General features: G+C 39.1%; 1 protein-coding gene across 3 annotated transcripts in view; it reads left to right on the top strand.

The window, feature by feature from the left end:
* Positions 1–17,612, top strand: part of dmxl1 (Dmx like 1) — a 40,752-nt gene that overhangs the window by 660 nt on the left and 22,480 nt on the right. For 2 of the 3 annotated variants that reach the window (XM_077599837.1, XM_077599835.1), the window contains exons 2-26: positions 820–990; positions 1,099–1,224; positions 4,237–4,314; positions 5,064–5,142; positions 5,320–5,452; positions 5,711–5,777; positions 5,897–6,081; positions 7,161–7,332; positions 7,766–7,922; positions 8,235–8,411; positions 8,527–8,765; positions 9,635–10,328; positions 10,421–10,542; positions 10,719–10,808; positions 11,175–11,277; positions 11,390–11,509; positions 11,783–12,001; positions 12,367–13,607; positions 14,156–14,414; positions 15,149–15,285; positions 15,358–15,544; positions 15,666–15,776; positions 16,097–16,266; positions 17,132–17,229; positions 17,327–17,492. In XM_077599837.1, coding sequence (XP_077455963.1) covers positions 904–990; positions 1,099–1,224; positions 4,237–4,314; positions 5,064–5,142; positions 5,320–5,452; positions 5,711–5,777; positions 5,897–6,081; positions 7,161–7,332; positions 7,766–7,922; positions 8,235–8,411; positions 8,527–8,765; positions 9,635–10,328; positions 10,421–10,542; positions 10,719–10,808; positions 11,175–11,277; positions 11,390–11,509; positions 11,783–12,001; positions 12,367–13,607; positions 14,156–14,414; positions 15,149–15,285; positions 15,358–15,544; positions 15,666–15,776; positions 16,097–16,266; positions 17,132–17,229; positions 17,327–17,492 — 5,217 coding nt within the window. In that variant the 5' untranslated portion in view covers positions 820–903. The remainder of the gene's footprint in view (positions 1–819; positions 991–1,098; positions 1,225–4,236; positions 4,315–5,063; positions 5,143–5,319; positions 5,453–5,710; positions 5,778–5,896; positions 6,082–7,160; positions 7,333–7,765; positions 7,923–8,234; positions 8,412–8,526; positions 8,766–9,634; positions 10,329–10,420; positions 10,543–10,718; positions 10,809–11,174; positions 11,278–11,389; positions 11,510–11,782; positions 12,002–12,366; positions 13,608–14,155; positions 14,415–15,148; positions 15,286–15,357; positions 15,545–15,665; positions 15,777–16,096; positions 16,267–17,131; positions 17,230–17,326; positions 17,493–17,612) is intronic. The other variant, XM_077599836.1, reaches the window with a different exon arrangement.

The following is a 17,612-nucleotide window of genomic DNA, read 5'->3' as shown; positions in this document are numbered from 1 at the left end:
GGCTACATTATTCTCAAATGACAAAAGGTGTTCAAGAAAATATGTATTTCCCAATTAAAAAGTCTCTGCGGGGTAATTGCACATGCATAGACTCATCCTGACATCCCCTGTGACTAATGTTGTTTCTCTAACCTATATTTGGCCAAGGATGGGATTTTCCTTTAGAAAAAACATGATCTAAAATTTGCAGTCTTTTTCAACCCTTTTTAGAGCAAGTGACCGGTTTTTTGGTAAGATTTGTGACCATTTTGGGTTATGTACGCTCTAATATTAACATTTAATATACAGGTCCAAATTGTGATGTAGAGATGTGGATGGCAGGTTCCAATTATATAAACAAAATCTATATAATGACACCATAGAATTTCCGAGACTATTTCCTTTATGGCCTTCGAGACAACGTAATGTCGCCACAGAGCAAACACACCAATTGGCTGCAAAGCTTTATTTTTTTTAAGAAGACGCTTTATTTGGTCATCACTAGGATTAAGGCAAACTCTTGAGTTGTAACATTGCAATACAAGACTGTATCCCTAAAAGTTAGAACAGTTATCGTGGATACCAGAAATAAGAGACGAGCTTATCGACCCTTTATGTCTTCCTAAAAGTGGTACAAATTAAATTCAAATTCTGATTTTATCATCTCGTAAGATTAACAAAACCATTTTCTTAAGGCTTCATTTTAGTGTGTACTCAAAGCATCAATGCCGCGTGTGTGTTTTACACGTTCACTTACTGTAATGTAACTTTTTTCAAATATTGTATTCACATTTTAATGCTCATTTCTTTGCTTCCCCCGCTGCCCCCCTTTCCTCCTAGAACCTGGCCTTAACACATTTTAGGCCACAGATGAAGATGAAGACAATTGTTACAAAGTAGGAGGAGGGAGCATTCAGCAGGGTCATGAATCTTCATCAAGTCCTCACTGGGGCAGTTAACCCTGGGGACAATTGTTTCTCTGTAGGGAGTGTCAACAATGTACCATTTACGGTAAGTTACAGAAGACACGGGAAACTGTCAGTTTCTTACCTGTTTCATTCCATTATATCTGGGGGATTACAAGCCCCTTTCTCTTATTGCTCTCCCTTTTGTGTCTAGGCATATGCTTCTGGTTGTGATGTGGTCATTTTAGGCAGTGACTTTGAAAGAGTTCAGATCATCCCAGGAGCCAAACATGGAAATATTCAGGTGGGGTGTGTTGACTGCTCGCTGCATGGAGGACAGGTCAGTTCAAATTCCAGGTGTTGTCATTTTTTTAAAATCACATTTATTGATATTTTTTTGCAATTTTCTGCTTCATACCTACAAGAGGTATGACTAAAAATGTAAAAAAGGGGCATTTTTATTGCCCTTTTGAATAATAATGGGGTTAGTTCCATCACAGCACAGCTTGTGACTCAATGTTTGTCATATGCCTCGTTTATTAAGAAGAAAATAAAAAGGGCAAAATAAAAGTAGTTGTGTATCCCTACACCAAGGCTTTACAGATAATCCGCTGTTGTTTTTGAATCAGTCCTTTGGCCAAATGTAAGATGAGAACTGTAAAAGGTTTTGTCAAGTTATGCAAAGATTTGAATACTTGTCAACATAATAGAGTTGAACTTTGCCTACATTTGTGCCTCCCTAAAAAAACATCAGAACCACAAAAGGATGACATCTTAATGTAATATTATATTGTTTTAGATTATAGTCTCATAACAGGTGACATTTTCTGAAAACATTTTGACCAAAATCTATGTACTTAGTGTGATTCCCATAATATTGCACTTAAAAAAATCCTTGTTTCCTTTGCTGGCCAGGAAACCTCATTATTATTCCAAATAATGAAAATGTCCTTGTTTTATAATCTTCCTGACCAACGTAATTCTTCCCATTTGACAAATGTGGCTGTTTACCCTCCCTGAAATGTCATCCATATGACCAATTGAGTGTTAATTTACTTCATGTAACCACTGTGCATATTAATTATTGATACTGGGTATCAATATAGAACATTCAGAGAAGACTCTTTTAATTTCTTTAATACAATTTGCTAACATAGGTTTTCGTTCACCTCGTGATTTTAAATCCAATTCCACTGAGCCTGAGCTGGCCTCATATTTTTTGAAGAATACACATCTTAGTTCTCTCACCAAATGGCTGAACATTTTGCACGAATATAAAAAACATTTCCGCAATTATAAACCCAGCAACATTTTACATTGAATTGCCTTATTAATGACTTCACCCTGCTGCATTCTGAGAAAATTGGCCATACTCAACTGACCTCTCACATGTCTCAAGTGTGCAGGGTCTAGCAACCCTTTGCATGAATGGCCAATTGTTCAAAATTAGAATCACAGTTACACAAAGAAGGAACTGGCCAATAAAAATGCTGTTAAAAAAATCCCCCAATAATTCTATAATTGAATATTCTAAAAAGTTATTAAAAATCAATCATAAATACTCACACCGATCCATTACTATACTTCTGCAATGAAAATATTTTTTGTAGTGTTTTTCTGCTCCATAATTGGAACCAATGAGGTATTAAAAGGTAAAGATTAATACAGGGGGCATAAGAGTCAATGAAAATCAGTAGTTAGTCAGACAAGGACATACCTAAGTTTCGAAGAACATGATTGTACGATGCAGATTCAAAGCAGAGTCAATATCACCATCACAATTGATGAGCCCTTAGCAAAATGATGAGAAAAAAAGACTAATTTATCATTTGGAAATATTATAACTTGGACTTTTTTACTGGTACCCATTTGGCGACGGGTCAATGGCGCCAGCCAAATCCTTATTGTGTCAATTCCAATGTCATTGTAATGGGTTTTCATTGGTAAGACATTTGTTACTTGGTCAAAGCAGTTTTCAGTAAAATGTTTTGATCAAGCAATAGTTTAGTCACCTCATCCACTCGTGAGACGGAAATTTATGGAGGTTTATACCAGCAGTATTTGTGTTCGAGCAATTTCCTACATAACACTTATTAACCATTGTTCCATACACGCTGGTAAAAAAAAATTAAAACACTGGCTGCCACAGCAATAAAACTACGTGGATGAGGGTTCTGCGCCAAAAGAACCTCCTGTTTAATGCATCACTTAAGGATACTAACTCTGTCGTCAATGGCCAACAGCAAAAGATCTAAACTGAGATTAAAACTGTGTTTAGTGCTTCTTTGGTTTATTTTACAAACAAATGGACTATGAAATGTCACTCATTGAAGTCCAATCTGTCGAATTCAGTAGAGTGCCCCCTGGAGTAACAGTGTGACTTGGAAGTAAATATGACTTTAATTATGATTGTAGTGAGTTCACTTAGAATTATTACGGAATAAAACCTAAAAGATCAGTGCGAAATGTGTGTTTACTTGACATTTTGCATAGTAGTCTCGTGGCACCTTATCATAGAGACCGACTGTGCTTTATTAAAGGTCAACTCCCCTGATTTTTTTTCTTACTAATTATTTTAATCTTTGGTATCCTTTTATCGAGTTTGCAAGATAATTACTGAAAAAAACATATCCAGAAGGTCCTTTTTAAGCTCTTCTAGTTGTTTTTTTTTTCCATCTGGCACTGTATTCTCATTGATATGCGGCTGATTTTATTGAATTTAAATATGTGACATCCCTTAGCGCTCATTGAGTATTGGCAATAATTTGGTGAGCAACCTTATTCAAACCAGGAAATGCATGCAAAGCGGTTCAAAACCTAATCTTTACAAAGTCAATCTTGATTAAATGGGTGAGATCACAGCATGAAAGTGCAGATTGTTGAGTTCCTCATTCTATTTATGGTTTGCAACCACATACATCTTCTCTTAGCCCATTTGTTGTTTAAAAAAACATCAAGACATGTTGACAGCTCTTTCTACAACCATCACACTTAGTAGCAGAAGCAGTGAGGGGGGGGTTCAACCTCGTGAGAATTAAGTATGGAAAGCTCATGCAGTCTTGACTGATTCACTAAGAAGTTTGGATGAGCTGACTCAACATTTTCTTTTTATAGCCATGAGGCATTTTTACCTTGTTTGCATTGGAATTATGGAACTGGTCTTCCTTTTTGTTTTGTTTTTGGCTCCAACCTGCAGTTCAGACAACAAATCAATAGTAAAAAGCAATTTTATTGCACATTTATTAAAATAAAATACTGGTGTTTGTTAGCTCTAAACTATTTGTTTAACAATTTAATTGTAAAAAGTCTTGGAACCCTTAATAATACTTTTACTATTTTATTCTTGTGGCAGATTGCAGCTTCCTATGGAAGCGTTGTATGCATCTTTGAGCCAATTCAGCATCCAGATCCAAAAGACACATCAATGACGGTGAGTATCCATTTCACTTATAAAATATAAGTTCCAACCAAGCTCTTATTACTGTCTTTTAGGGCATAGAAATGACTTGAAGCACCATCTGAAACAAAGTAGGCATATTGTTATACTAGTAGTTTCCTCTACTATTCTACTAATATTCCCCATCAGAACAAGCCATGAATACAATAGTAGCCTTGCATTCGTCACACCTTTTGTAACACTTTTGCAGAAGTATTTGTAAGTCATAATGGTTTTTGAACAGTCGCTCTTTCATTTCAGTTGTTTCTGGGTATTAAAGCTGTACGTAGCTGGGTGGCCTAATCACCTCTGTCACCCTGCATATCAGGGGTGTCAGACTCGGGTTGGTATATTTAGATAATAATATTTAGATTTTTTTAATAAATGAATTAAAAGAACTGGATTAAAATCCCTGAATATTCAGTTTTTTATAGATCTAAAACAATGTTTATTTTAGCTTTTTTAAAATATATTTGTAGATTTTACAAAATGATTTTTAAACTAAAAACACAGGAAAAAATGATTAAAAAAATTACAATTATTGATTTAAAAGGGGGGAAATCAGGAAATTTAATATACATCTGTACTCTTCATTTTAATTTGATCCTTAAACAGAAAGTCAGCACTCATGATTTACTTTCCCGGGCCACACAAAATGCGGAGAAATGCCAGATTTGGCTCCCGGGCCGCCACTTTGACACATGTGCTGTATATAGTAAATATTGGCCTCTTTTTATTCACAGAAATTAAACTACCAATGGCAGAAGAGTGTCCAGTTTGCTTTGCAGTCTATGGTCCACAACCTTGCATGGCACCCCAAAGGTACTTGTGAGTTATGCACACAAAAGAATATGGTTTATATCAGTGATTAGTTTGTTGTTTTCAATAAATTAGTTTTTCAAAGTGATTTTTGTTACAGCTATTTTTCAATCCAGCTTTTTCTCCTTTCTTTCAACATTATTGTTGCTGATTCTGTGTGTGCTTGTGCTATCTGTGCAGGGAGCATGCTTTTAACAGGCTCCACTTGCCTGCAGTTATGGTCTCATTTAGATGGAGGACAACATAATGAAATAGGAAAGCAGGCGAAAATACAAGATCTCCATTGTACTTGGAGGTGTATTTGGCAAAGCAAGTAAGTCATGGACAATAAATATTCCTTTTTTTATCGCAGTATTTCCAGTAGATTTGGCGATACCCGGAGAGCCTAAGCTTTTTTGTGACATTTAATGATCAGAATATAATCATGATTACAATTTTGTCAGTAGGTGTCCCAATGCCTCGAATTTTTTTTAGTTTATTTTATTATTGTTATTTTTTATTCATTTCTGAATTTTCCTACTAATTTATAACATTAAATAATAATGGAAATTAAAACTTTATTTGTCTACAGAACTGCCTCCCCAGTCAGTTTAATGAAATTTTCCCCTGATGGAGAATTCTTCGCTACTGGCGGGCAGGTGAGATTTTCAACAATTTCATTATGATTACGCCGAAAAGATTTTGGTTGCTAAATTGATTTTATCTTTTTTTTTGTTAAAAATGATGTAACTCAAGTCCTGTATTTGTCCCGTTTCAGGATGACTGCCTAATTAAAGTGTGGTACAGCACTAGTAAGTGGAAATCGGGAGGTTTCCGACTTTTCAGCCCTCCAGAACCCAGTGTGGAATTTGAGGGAGAGCTAACATTTTCATTTGTGTACCTGGCCCATCCACGTTCTGTTATTGGCTTCTCTTGGAGGAAGACCAGCAAGTACATGCCACGGTACGCAAGCTCCACTTGTAACATTTTTGCATCCTTCCCAACTCAATTAAAACCTAGACGGATTCCACAATGAAGTTGCGGCTAAAACCCAGAAATGTCAACTACTTTGTTTAGAACCAGTTTTACCAGCCGTATTGTTGGTTTTATTTTTTTTATTTTCACACTACACTCACTCTGAATGACATTGTTTTTTTTAACTCAGTTACACCAGTATACAAATATATGTATTGCCAAATTTAGAAAATATTGATGTCCTTTTTTTTTAAAAAACTAATCTATTTATTGTGAAAGCAGTTGATGGTGTGTGTTAGCGTGTGGCAATTTGTTGGTATCTACAGGGCTCGAATTTGACTTATTTTTCTAAAACTTTGACTTGAACTTGCCAAGGCCTTTTAACCAATATACATGGTTTTAGAAAATGATATAAATTAATAAAAATATTTCTCCTTCAGAAGTCTAATTTAAACATTTTTTGTTGTGGCCACTGGCGTTACATGGGAGTGGGATTACTGGGGACATATTAACAATAGATGGCAGTGTTGCTTCAGGGCAGTCATAAATGTTAAAGTCATGAGACAATTTTCTACATTCCAGCTCTGTATCATACAACAATGGATTTTAATTAAGATGATCAACATCTGATATATGAATTAAAGTTAAAGGGATTTATATCCAAATAGTTTGAACAGGGAAGGAATTATCACTTTAGACACTTGGGCATTTTACAAATGAGCATAATCATAAATCAAATGGTCACTTTTTATTATTTTGTTCCAAATTCATTCAGCGTTAACGACAGCCTGATGTCTCAAGCTCATTACTGGACGCTCTGTTTCATCCTTGCCACTGCTGTTGTATTGTGCCCAATGAACTTTGGAGCAACTGGCTGAATATGATCCGATAACATGGCCGAAACGCTGCAGTGATTTTACTAAAAGCATTACACCAAATAGATGATTACTGAACTCCGAATTGTTGAACTCTGGAAACTTCCACTTTGGTTACCCTCCCCTGAAATAAACTTGACTTTAACTCCACTGATCTTTTTGGGTGATTTGATATTTCCTCTCTTCTCGCAGGAGTTCAGTGTGTAATGTCCTGCTTACCAGCTGTAAGGACAGTGTTTGCCGGCTCTGGGCTGAGACGATGTTGCCGGGGGATAGTCTCCTATCGGGTCACCATGGTAACCAGGACAGTGATGTGCAGAGATCTACCGGCTGTTCTAAAGCCTGTAATGGAACAGCACAGGAAGTAAGCACACTTATGGGTGTCCTGACTTTGATCCATGAAGTTATTATACGTAGGTTGCTAAATTATGGGTGGCTTTCACGTTGTATGGATTTACATTATTATTTACAACATTGTTTTTTAAAATGGGATGGCATTATGATATCGTATAGATTCTTTGGATAACAATATGATATTTGTAAGTATTAATAAATCTACCATAATTTGACTTTTAACTTAACTCGATTTAAACTATGTACACATTTAACACTAAGTTACATTTCATGAACTTTTTACTTTTTCGACTAGTTTGTTTCTGTTTATCAATAAATTGTTGATAGGTGTTTTGGATTTTGATCAATTTGATTGTTTTATCAAATTCTACATCAATCCAGATCAATACGTTGTTACACGACTCATTAGGACTCCTTCTAATTGCATAATTTTACTTCTTCAGCCCTCTTTTTTTCGTGAGGTTCCGCAATGCCCGCCCACTGGCGGCCTGCCTCAGAACCAAAACCGACACTACAACCACAAGAAGGGCAGCAACAACCTTCCCCACGCCAATGCACTTTGCCACTTTCACATAGCGGCCAGCATCAACCCTGCCACAGGTTGGAATCATCATCATATGTTCCTGTTCCAAGATCCGATCAAAACTAGGCTCTCCTACTTCCAGGCCCATAATTTTTGTTGCTTATAAGAAAATTATAATTAAAAAAAAATCTGAAGTTGTCAGTCGCTACAAATGGACTGTTGTGCTGGCTGTGAATTGTTCCTTTTATTTATTTATTTAAGGTTTTTGCCTGTAACTTTTACTGGCCTGGAGGTGACACTTGATGGTTTTGTCTTTTTATTTGTTTTGGTTCTTTTCAGCATTACTTTTTATTTATTCTTGTTTACATTAACATTCTCCTCAAATGCAGACATTCCACTTCTTCCCTCCATATCGTCCCTGAGTGCTGGTGAGCATGAGGAGCCTGGAGGTCTTTTCACTGTCCATTGGCTCAACAACAAAGAGCTTCATTTCACATTAGCTATGGAAGTTTTCCTGCAGCAATTTTGTGGCCGCCTGGAGCAACAGAACGAATACTCTCAAGAAGGTACTGGAACATGAATGAATTCTGCATTTGCAAACTATTAACTATGCTTGAGTTGCTTATCACCACTCTGCCCTTCCTCCTTCTTTCTTCTATTTGATCTTGATTTGTCTTCTAGATCTCGACAATGAAGATAATTTGGAAGATGAAGCGAGCACCAGGCCAAGGGAGCCTCAAGGACCTAATGCCATGGCACCCCACTTGGCAGCAATGGAGCACCAAGTAAACGTGCTTTTGGATGAGTGGAACAAAGGAGCTGACATGTTGTTCAGCATCCATCCCATGGACGGTTCCTTGCTGGTCTGGAATGTGGACTGGCTAGATGAATATCATCCTGGAATGTTCAGACAAGCTCAGGTAGATGTCATGCCACTTAACCATTTCAATTATCTTGACATTGCTGTCCCAAACTGACACATTTAGTTACCCTTTATTTGATTGTGTATCTATTCTCTTTTAAGATTTGCTTCTAAGGCAAAATACTCTTAACTCCACCCAATTCCATTTAATTTAGCAGACTTTAATACTGGACAGTTCATCTTTTAATCACTTCATAACCCCACATAATGATGTGACTTGCGATGCATTTATATTCAATGTTGACTGTAAATATTGTGCGTTTTTGGCCATCAGTCACTAGAATGTCATCGTGAGTGGCATCCTTTACTCTTAAACATAATTTAGGTGCATACTAAAGAGGACATCACCCTCATTGCATCATGTAACTAACGCAATGGTGGACGCAACACCCTTTGCAACACTTGGTGCGCCATGGCATCAATTTTAGAACGCTGCAGATGTCATTGCTCGTGATTGGTCAGTTAATTCACATACAGTGATGACATACACGGCTGTCCCAGACTTGCTTCATAAACATCGCCATCTTTAAAAGATACGCGCAAGAACTGTATATTCACCTGTATGAGGCCAGCAGCAAACACTACAAAGATTCAAACAGGTCAGCGAAGCACTGTTTTTTTTCCATGGCAGTTGGAAACTCATGAGAGATAAATAAGTCCACATAAAGAGGTGGAAGGGAAGAGGTAAAAACAGCAGTACAAATAGAACCATTTCCTTTAAGCATTAATAATATTACATTATCATTTACTTTTAAGACTTTCAGTCAAGTTTATCTCATTTACCATCATTCATAGTTACTGAGCCCCTCTCTATGCCAAGTCTGAGTCGTAAATTTTACTTGGTAATCACTTTTTTTCCCCTTCCAGGTATCTTTCGTGTCCCGTATACCTGTGGCATTTCCTGCAGGGGACGCCATCTCACTTAGTCAGAGTGTCATCATGTATGCTTGCAACAAGAATGTGGATTTGGCCATCCAGCACGGCAGACGACGACCACCTGGGAACACACTGCGTCAGACTAAATCTGTGCTTATTAGTTATGGCCGTCAAGGGAAAACCGCTCCTAGCAGCAGTCTCAGACTGAGTATTTTCACCCCCAATGTGCTTATGATTTCCAAGCATGACGACGGCTCCCTCAACCAGTGGGGTGTGAGTTTTGCGGAGGATTCTGCTTTTTCCACAGTGTTAAGTGTTTCTCACAAGTCAAGATATTGCGGTCATCGTTTCCACCTCAATGACCTTGCCTGCCACTCTGTACTGCCTCTGCTCCTAACCACCTCACACCACAATGCTTTGAGAACCCCTGAGGTGGACAGCATCCTTGCCCCGCCAGAGCTCTTCTCTGTTTCCCACGGCTCACGGCCCAGCCGGTTATCCCTGGGCGGGGTTTCCCAAGATCCCAATGCAATCTATAGTGAGCTGATTTTGTGGCGGGTCGACCCCGTGGGGCCACTGTCTCTGTCCGGCGGAGTGTCTGAATTGGCGAGGATCAATTCTCTTCATTCATCAGCGTTTGCCAATGTAGCCTGGCTACCCACTCTCATCCCCAGCAGCTGTCTGGGTATGTACATTTATTTTAATTGGATTCACAGCTGCCTTGGATTTCTGTTGAATAGCTAGACCTTTAAAGAATTGGAATCCTTCTGTCACCAGGTGCATATTGTAACTCCCCCAGTGCCTGCTTCGTTGCAAGTGACGGCCACTCACTCAGGCTATATCAGGCGGTTATTGAAGCCAAGAAACTTCTCAGCGAGCTGTCCAATCCTGAGATATCTGTGAGTTTACCACCACTATACTCCATAATCCACAGGGTGTCGTCAACGCCGCTACGGAAGTTTGAAACACACATTGCAATTCATCTCCCCATCAGACTTTACTAGTCAAGCACTGAGAAACTATATTGTTACATTTGGGAATTCTCACTGCTTCATTTCTGTCCATTTTATTATAGAAATACGTTGGTGAGGTGTTCAACATCGTCAGTCAGCAGTCGACTGCTAAACCAGGGTGTATCATTGAGCTGGATGCTGTTACTGACTTTGTAAGTATTCATTTGTCGGTGAAGAGTATAGAAAAATCAACAGGATAAAGGATCAAAACTGTATGTTTTACAAATATAAAAACAACATGAAGTTAATGACAAATATTTAATGTCTCTGTGCACAGATCTTTGTTAAAGCATAGACTTGTTGAATCTCCAGTTGCTTTTGTGGCACGCAATAACCAGTAGTAAACGTTGATTCTCTGTGAAAGGTCAACCATGAAGAGAAACAAAAATGTCCCGCATGCCCTAGAGCTTTCTTTTATTTATGTTTGTGTATATAATGTTAACACATGTGTCAGTGTATATCTGCTGCACAGCAGATGGAGCTTGGCATCAAGATTTAAGTGATTTTGTCCTCTACAGCAGGGAAAGGAGACACAGCTCCTGCATGTATTTGAGGAGGATTTAATACTTGGCTGTGAGAAACAAGACAGCTCGCACCAAATGTCGCATACATCTCGTGCTGGTATGGACAATTTTTTTAATATAAAATATATATCATAGAATTGTCTTTTTTTGTTCAAACAAAACTTGACAAGTTGATACAACAATTTAATAATCTGGGTTCTTCCTTGCAGTTTATAACAAGCCCACCTTCACTGCAAGTTTTTTTCTTGTGGTTGTTGAATTAACACCGAGTGGTCGCTCCTTACTACAGATGTGGCATCTTCATCTCGCGGCTAACCCCATCACCATGGGTATGTATACTTGTAAAAGAACCGCTCGTTTTAACTGTTTGTACAGTCGAGTTGTCGGTAACTGTTTGTACAGTCGAGTTGTCGGTAACTGTTTGTACAGTCGGTTATCTTGAAGTCATATGAATAAGAGGAATTATTCAGTTGATCTATTTTCTTAGATATTGAATGTCATATTTTCAGCCTTTTAATACATCCGTGCAAGCGGAAAGAAGGTCTGAGAAAGAAGAGATGTAATAAAAGTTAGTTTGACTTGAACTTTTTTCACACCTGCAGATGAGTCGCTCTCCCCACGAAACGCCCCCACAGCTGCTTCAACCAGCCGCTCTGTGTTTAACTTTGATGCCTTCAGTTCGCCGCTAATTCAGAAGAGTAAACCCTGCACCTCCAATCTGCAGAGTGCATGTCGCCTTGGTCTTGTCACACAGCGACTCTATAGCCAAGAATTGCCTCTGCCAGTTGGAGTGGAGGCTATCAGCGTTACACCTGCAGCAGGTGAGGGGTCACACGTTGTGAAGTCTATTACTTGGTCTGAGATGAATAAAATTACATTTTGAATTGACTATTCTAAAATCTCAATATTTAGATTTTTTAGTTTTGGTGAAAAAAAAACATGCCGTTTTTGCGCGCTTTTTAAGGAAAACCTAATTTGACATAAGATGGCACCAAAACCTTGTTTATATAGGAAAATAGTACAACAATTGGGCCAATAATGTATGTGTAGAAGTGAGAGTATGAGAAACAATCTTTATATGGTATTTTAGTTGATCCTGGGATATTACAGAGTCTTTATTATTGTCAGACAATTTCTGTAGTTTACTGGTAACTTCATTGCGTGCACTTACTCTCTTTACCTCTAGGTCATCTCAGCGCATCATGTTCCCTGCCAGCTGGTCGTGTGCCTTACCTCCTTGCTACTTCCTGTTCTGATGGAAAGGTGCGTTTCTGGAGGTGTAACGTCACAGCGACTGAAACATCTTGTAATAACAAGTCCGTATATGAGTGGGAAGAGTGGCCTCTCTTAGTGGAAGAGAGACTTCCCAGTTGCAGTGCCGTGAGTGTGCCAGGCCATCCCGTTCAAGTCAGCTGCTGTCACACTGGACGGATGGCAGTTGCCTATAGGCAGATGACACCAGACACGCCCCCTCATTTGACACCTCAGCTAAATGCTCAAAGGCTTTTGACATTCCCTCCCGCTCTGGCTTCTTCACCTTATTTGTACCCTGGCAACTTCAACCATCATGTCACTCCAGTCGTGACTGTGCAGCAATGTCCAAATGTTTCTGCAGGTCCTTCCCTAGCAAATGCCAGAGAGCAGTTGGTTTACATCGGCATTTTTCAATGTGAATCCACAGGGGGTTCACAGTGGATTCTAGAGCAGACTATCGTCTTGGATAAAACCGATCCAATCAACACGCCATCTCCATGTGAAAACACAGACTTGTCTTTACCCAATGAGCACTGCCCTAGTCCTATTCATAAGAGCTTAGTTCACTTAGACTGGGTCTCCCAAGAAGATGGGTCACATGTTCTGACTGTTGGAATAGGGACAAAAATTTACATGTATGGCCGCCTGTCTGGCAAACCTCCCGAACTTTGCCTGAAATCTGATGGCAGTCAAGACCAAAGCTTATCACGCCTGGTTCTGCTTCGATCTGTTGACCTCATCTCTTCGGTTGAAGGCTCTCCTCCCATTCCGGTGTCCCTCTCCTGGGTGCGCGATGGCATCTTGGTAGTAGGTATGGACTGTGAAATGCATGTCTACTCCCAGTGGCAGCCCCCAGCAGTGCTCAAAGCCAATGCTGCCATTGTCCAGGACACGGACATCTGCAGCAGCGTGTCTTCCATCGTCTCAGCGGTTAGACAAAGCCAAGAGGATGGGCCCAATTTTGGGGCTTCCACATCTTTCCTGGCCCCTCCTAAAAAGGCCCTGACAAGGTCAATGATGAGCCTGGCTCAGAAACTCAGTGGAAAGAAAACAGCCTACGACCTTCCCTTGGAGATGGAGGATTCTGGACTCTTTGAAGCAGCGCATCAGCTTTTTCCTACACTGCCTCAGTATCACCCAGTACAATTATTGGAGCTCATGGATCTAGGGAAAGTGAGTATATTTTATACAACTGGCATTTTTTTTCTTTTAGTCTGTTTGTTACCATACAAAATTCTTCCTCACATTTGGCAAAGATACATTGGATGTGAAGGTTTTTTTTTTTAATGATGTAATTTTGCTATTTACTATTTTTATCTATTTCTTGACTACATATGACATCAAGAAAGACAAGCTTTTGATCAAGTCCATTGAAGTAGAAATAATCTTTTTTACCATTCAAAATAAACATAAATTAATTAACAACCCCCCCCCCCAAAAACTGAATTAATTTTTCCGATGTTTGAAGAGAGAAGGCAGTGAACATTCGCTGTCTGCCTCTTCCAGTTAAAATGGAATGCATGTCTATCACAGTCAATGGCTACCAAGGACTTAAGTAAAGCAGTAAAGCAAATATATTTTCCTGATTATATCTGCGATTAATGTGTTGCAGCACAGTGAACCCAAATGAATGGTATTGGATAACACTATTACTCCAATGTCAATGTACTGTATTAGTTTTGAATGTGAAAAGAAACTGACCTTTTTTATGTTCACCTAAGGTTCACCGTGCGAAAGCGATCCTCTCCCACCTGGTGAAATGCATCGCTGGGGAAATAATTGCCCTCAAAGACAACCACACTAACCCAGAGAAACGTGTGCGCTCTCGAACCATCAGTGCGGGAGGAAGCACTGCCAGAGAAAGGAAGATGTTTGGCAAAGATGAGAATTCAACTCCGGACTACACGGAAATAAACTCCATTCCTCCTCTTCCACTCTATGCCCTCCTTGCAGCTGATGAGGACACTCCCCCAAAAGCTGGTCAGTATTCATAAACTGGCATGTATTGTTGTTCAACCAAACCGATTATAAAGGAACGTTCAGCTATTTTAGCCTGGCAAATAACATTGTTTAATCTGATCTAATCTAAAAAAAATATTTATACAGCATTTCATTCTCCTTTTTGCTTTGCTCTTGTGTTTAGTATTGTAATAGCAGACTACAATATCAAGTAAAAGTTGTTTTACGTTTGCAATTTGACATAAAAGTTGAAGCCAATCAATTATGTTTAGCCATTTCACAAAAAATGACATGCAGTTCTTTGTTGTAACTCTGCTCATTAAGATGTTACGCTCATTAAAACCACAAACCCTCAATTTCAGAAAAATAAAATACTCTTAAAGGCTTCAATTATTGTAGATTCAAAGAGTCATTCTAGCTGTAATTCAAATCAAACTGCCTTTTAAGAAGCCAGTCTTAGGTTGGCTTTGAAGAGTTCAGACATGCGATAGACTGGAATATTCAAATTTTCTCTATTTCGTGACCATAAATCGCACCTTGAGTATAACTCGCACCATCGAAAGAATACACAATGAAGTGTAGAGTATAAATAGTAAAATAGAGAACAACAGGCTGTTTGTGGTCCGAGGGGGGAAAAACATTATAGTTACACTTGAGTATGAGTCACAGGCTGAGCCAACTTATTTGCCGAGGTCTTTGACAGAAAAAGGAATGTCTCGCATAGTTGAGTTTCTTTCTATTTTGTTTTCTCATAGAAAAAGTAGGTAGCGTGAGTGGAGATAGCGGCCATGGATCCAGTCACACGGATGCTTACGATGAGTTATTTCACACACCAAGCATTGCAGACTTGGACCCTATGGCTCAAGATGAGCAAGAAGAAGCTGGGAACAAGGTGGACGTCCGATGAGGAAAATATCTACGATGATGTTACATTTTGATGACACATCTTTTATCCTGCCATTAGGTAATTGACTTGTCCCAGTACAGCCCCACATACTTTGGACCAGAGCATGCACAAGTTCTTTCCAGTCATCTCCTCCACTCCAGTTTACCAGGCTTAACTCGCATGGAGCAGATGTCACTTATGGCACTCGCTGACACCATTGCGACAACCAGCACAGAGCTGAAAGACTGCCAGGACCACAGCAAAGGTACTGCAATGGGGTATTGATTTACCAGGGATCCAGTCGATATCTTTGCTGGGAATAAATAAACTATACTATGACGTCCTGTGGACATATTTTCAAGTGTGCGTGATTGTTGTTTATGTAGGCGGCGAGACACTGGATGACTGCGGCCTGAAGTTTTTACTTGCTGTCAGACTACACACATTCTTATCTACCTCTCTGCCGCCAGCCCACCGAGCACAGCTTCTGCGGCAAGGTAAAGTCTTGTAGTTTGAGAAAAGCCACATACTCACACATTTTGTAATTACAATACCACTTAACTCGGTAGAGTTAGAGGTAAATAAAAGTTTTAAAACAAAATGAAAAATAACTGTTTTTGTAGTGCTATTGTAAAACTTGAACATAAAATCTTGGTGAGAAATGGGAACAAGACACTATTTACTGTTAACTACCTTGGTAAAGCCTTGAAGAGGGCAATAAAAGGTGGCAAATGTATTATGTGCTTCGGTCATCTGTACTAAAACATCTTGACATTCTTGGCACCCAAATAACATGTTCATTTATCCTCTTGTTCAGGACTGTCAACGTGTCATTATGCTTGGGCGTTCCATTCTGAAGCTGAAGAGGAGCTGCTTCACATGCTACCTGCCCTCCATCAGGGAGAGCCCACCTGGCCTGAGCTACGCTCCATGGGTGTGGGCTGGTGGCTTAGGAGCCCCAACAAACTTCGCAGATGCATTGAGAAGGTGAGAAGGGATCCAAGGACCGTTATTAAAGTTGAGGAGTCAGATTTTTCCAAAGGTTTGCACATGTAAATATGGATGCAACCTGATTGCTTAGGGCACATGTGTCAAAGTGGTGGCCCGGGGGCCAAATGTGGCCCTCCGCATCATTTTGTGTGGCCCGGGAAAGTAAATCATGAGTGCCGACTTTCTGTTTTAGGATCAAATTAAAATGAAGAGTATAGATGTATACTAAATTTCCTGATTTTCCCCCTTTTAAATCTATAATTGTAATTTTTTAATCCATTTTTTCTGTGTTTTTAGTTCAAAAATCATTTTGTAAAATCTAAAAATATGTTAAAAAAATTAAAAAAACCATTGTTTTAGATCTATAAAAAACTGAATATTCAGGGCTTTTAATCCAGTTCTTTTATTCTATTTATTTAAAAAATAAATATTATATCTAAAATGATCTGGCCCACATGAAATCGAGTTGACGTTAACGCGGCCCACGGACCAACCCGAGTCTGACACCCTTTGCTTAGGGAAATTCATGGACACTCATCCAATAACAAGATGCACCATGGGTTGTTTCTCTAAAACAGCCCGAACGGTGAATGTTGTTTGGCTAGCATCATTTCTTACTTTCCATTTTACCATTTTACCCCACCCAGACTGTTGAGTCCACAGATTGAATTCAATGGAAAAAGGAACCGTACCGAACCAGAATGTCCATTTTATTTTGGTTCAGGCCAATGAAAGTCAACTATGGAATATTCGGGTGTGATTCGAACACTTGCCCCAGGAGCATAATCTGTAACAATAACCTGCGGATATTATTGTTTATGTTAAGAAAATATAAACCTGAGTTGTTTCTCTCCTTTGTCAGGTTGCCAAGGCCACTTTTCAGAGAAGTAATGATCCTTTGGATGTGGCTATATTTTACCTGGCAATGAAGAAGAAGGCAGTGGTGTGGGGATTGTACAGGTAAAATCTCTCCATGTGAGCCCCATGTGGAACATGAGTGACCTCATGTTATCTTTGACTTGACCCAGGACTTACTGATTTTCTACCTTTTCTCTAGATCACAGAATAATGTCAAGATGACTGCATTTTTCCACAACAACTTCAGTGAAGACCGATGGAGGAAAGCAGCATTGAAAAATGCCTTCTCTTTGTTGGGAAAGCAACGGTTTCATCATTCAGCAGCCTTCTTCCTTTTAGCTGGCTCCCTTAAGGATGCAGTAGAGGCAAGTGAATCATAAAATTGAAAAGTGGAGCTGTGAGTAATATGTCTCCAAATTAATTTTGCCACAAGCTAAACATCAGTGGCAACTATATCTTCCTACCTCCAGCAGCTTTTTGCGCAA

The sequence above is a fragment of the Stigmatopora argus genome, chromosome 5 (assembly GCF_051989625.1).
Source record: "Stigmatopora argus isolate UIUO_Sarg chromosome 5, RoL_Sarg_1.0, whole genome shotgun sequence".
Classification (NCBI taxonomy): Eukaryota; Metazoa; Chordata; class Actinopteri; order Syngnathiformes; family Syngnathidae; genus Stigmatopora; species Stigmatopora argus.
Note: the sequence above shows the minus strand (reverse complement) of the source record. Positions and strands in the feature narration are given on the sequence as shown.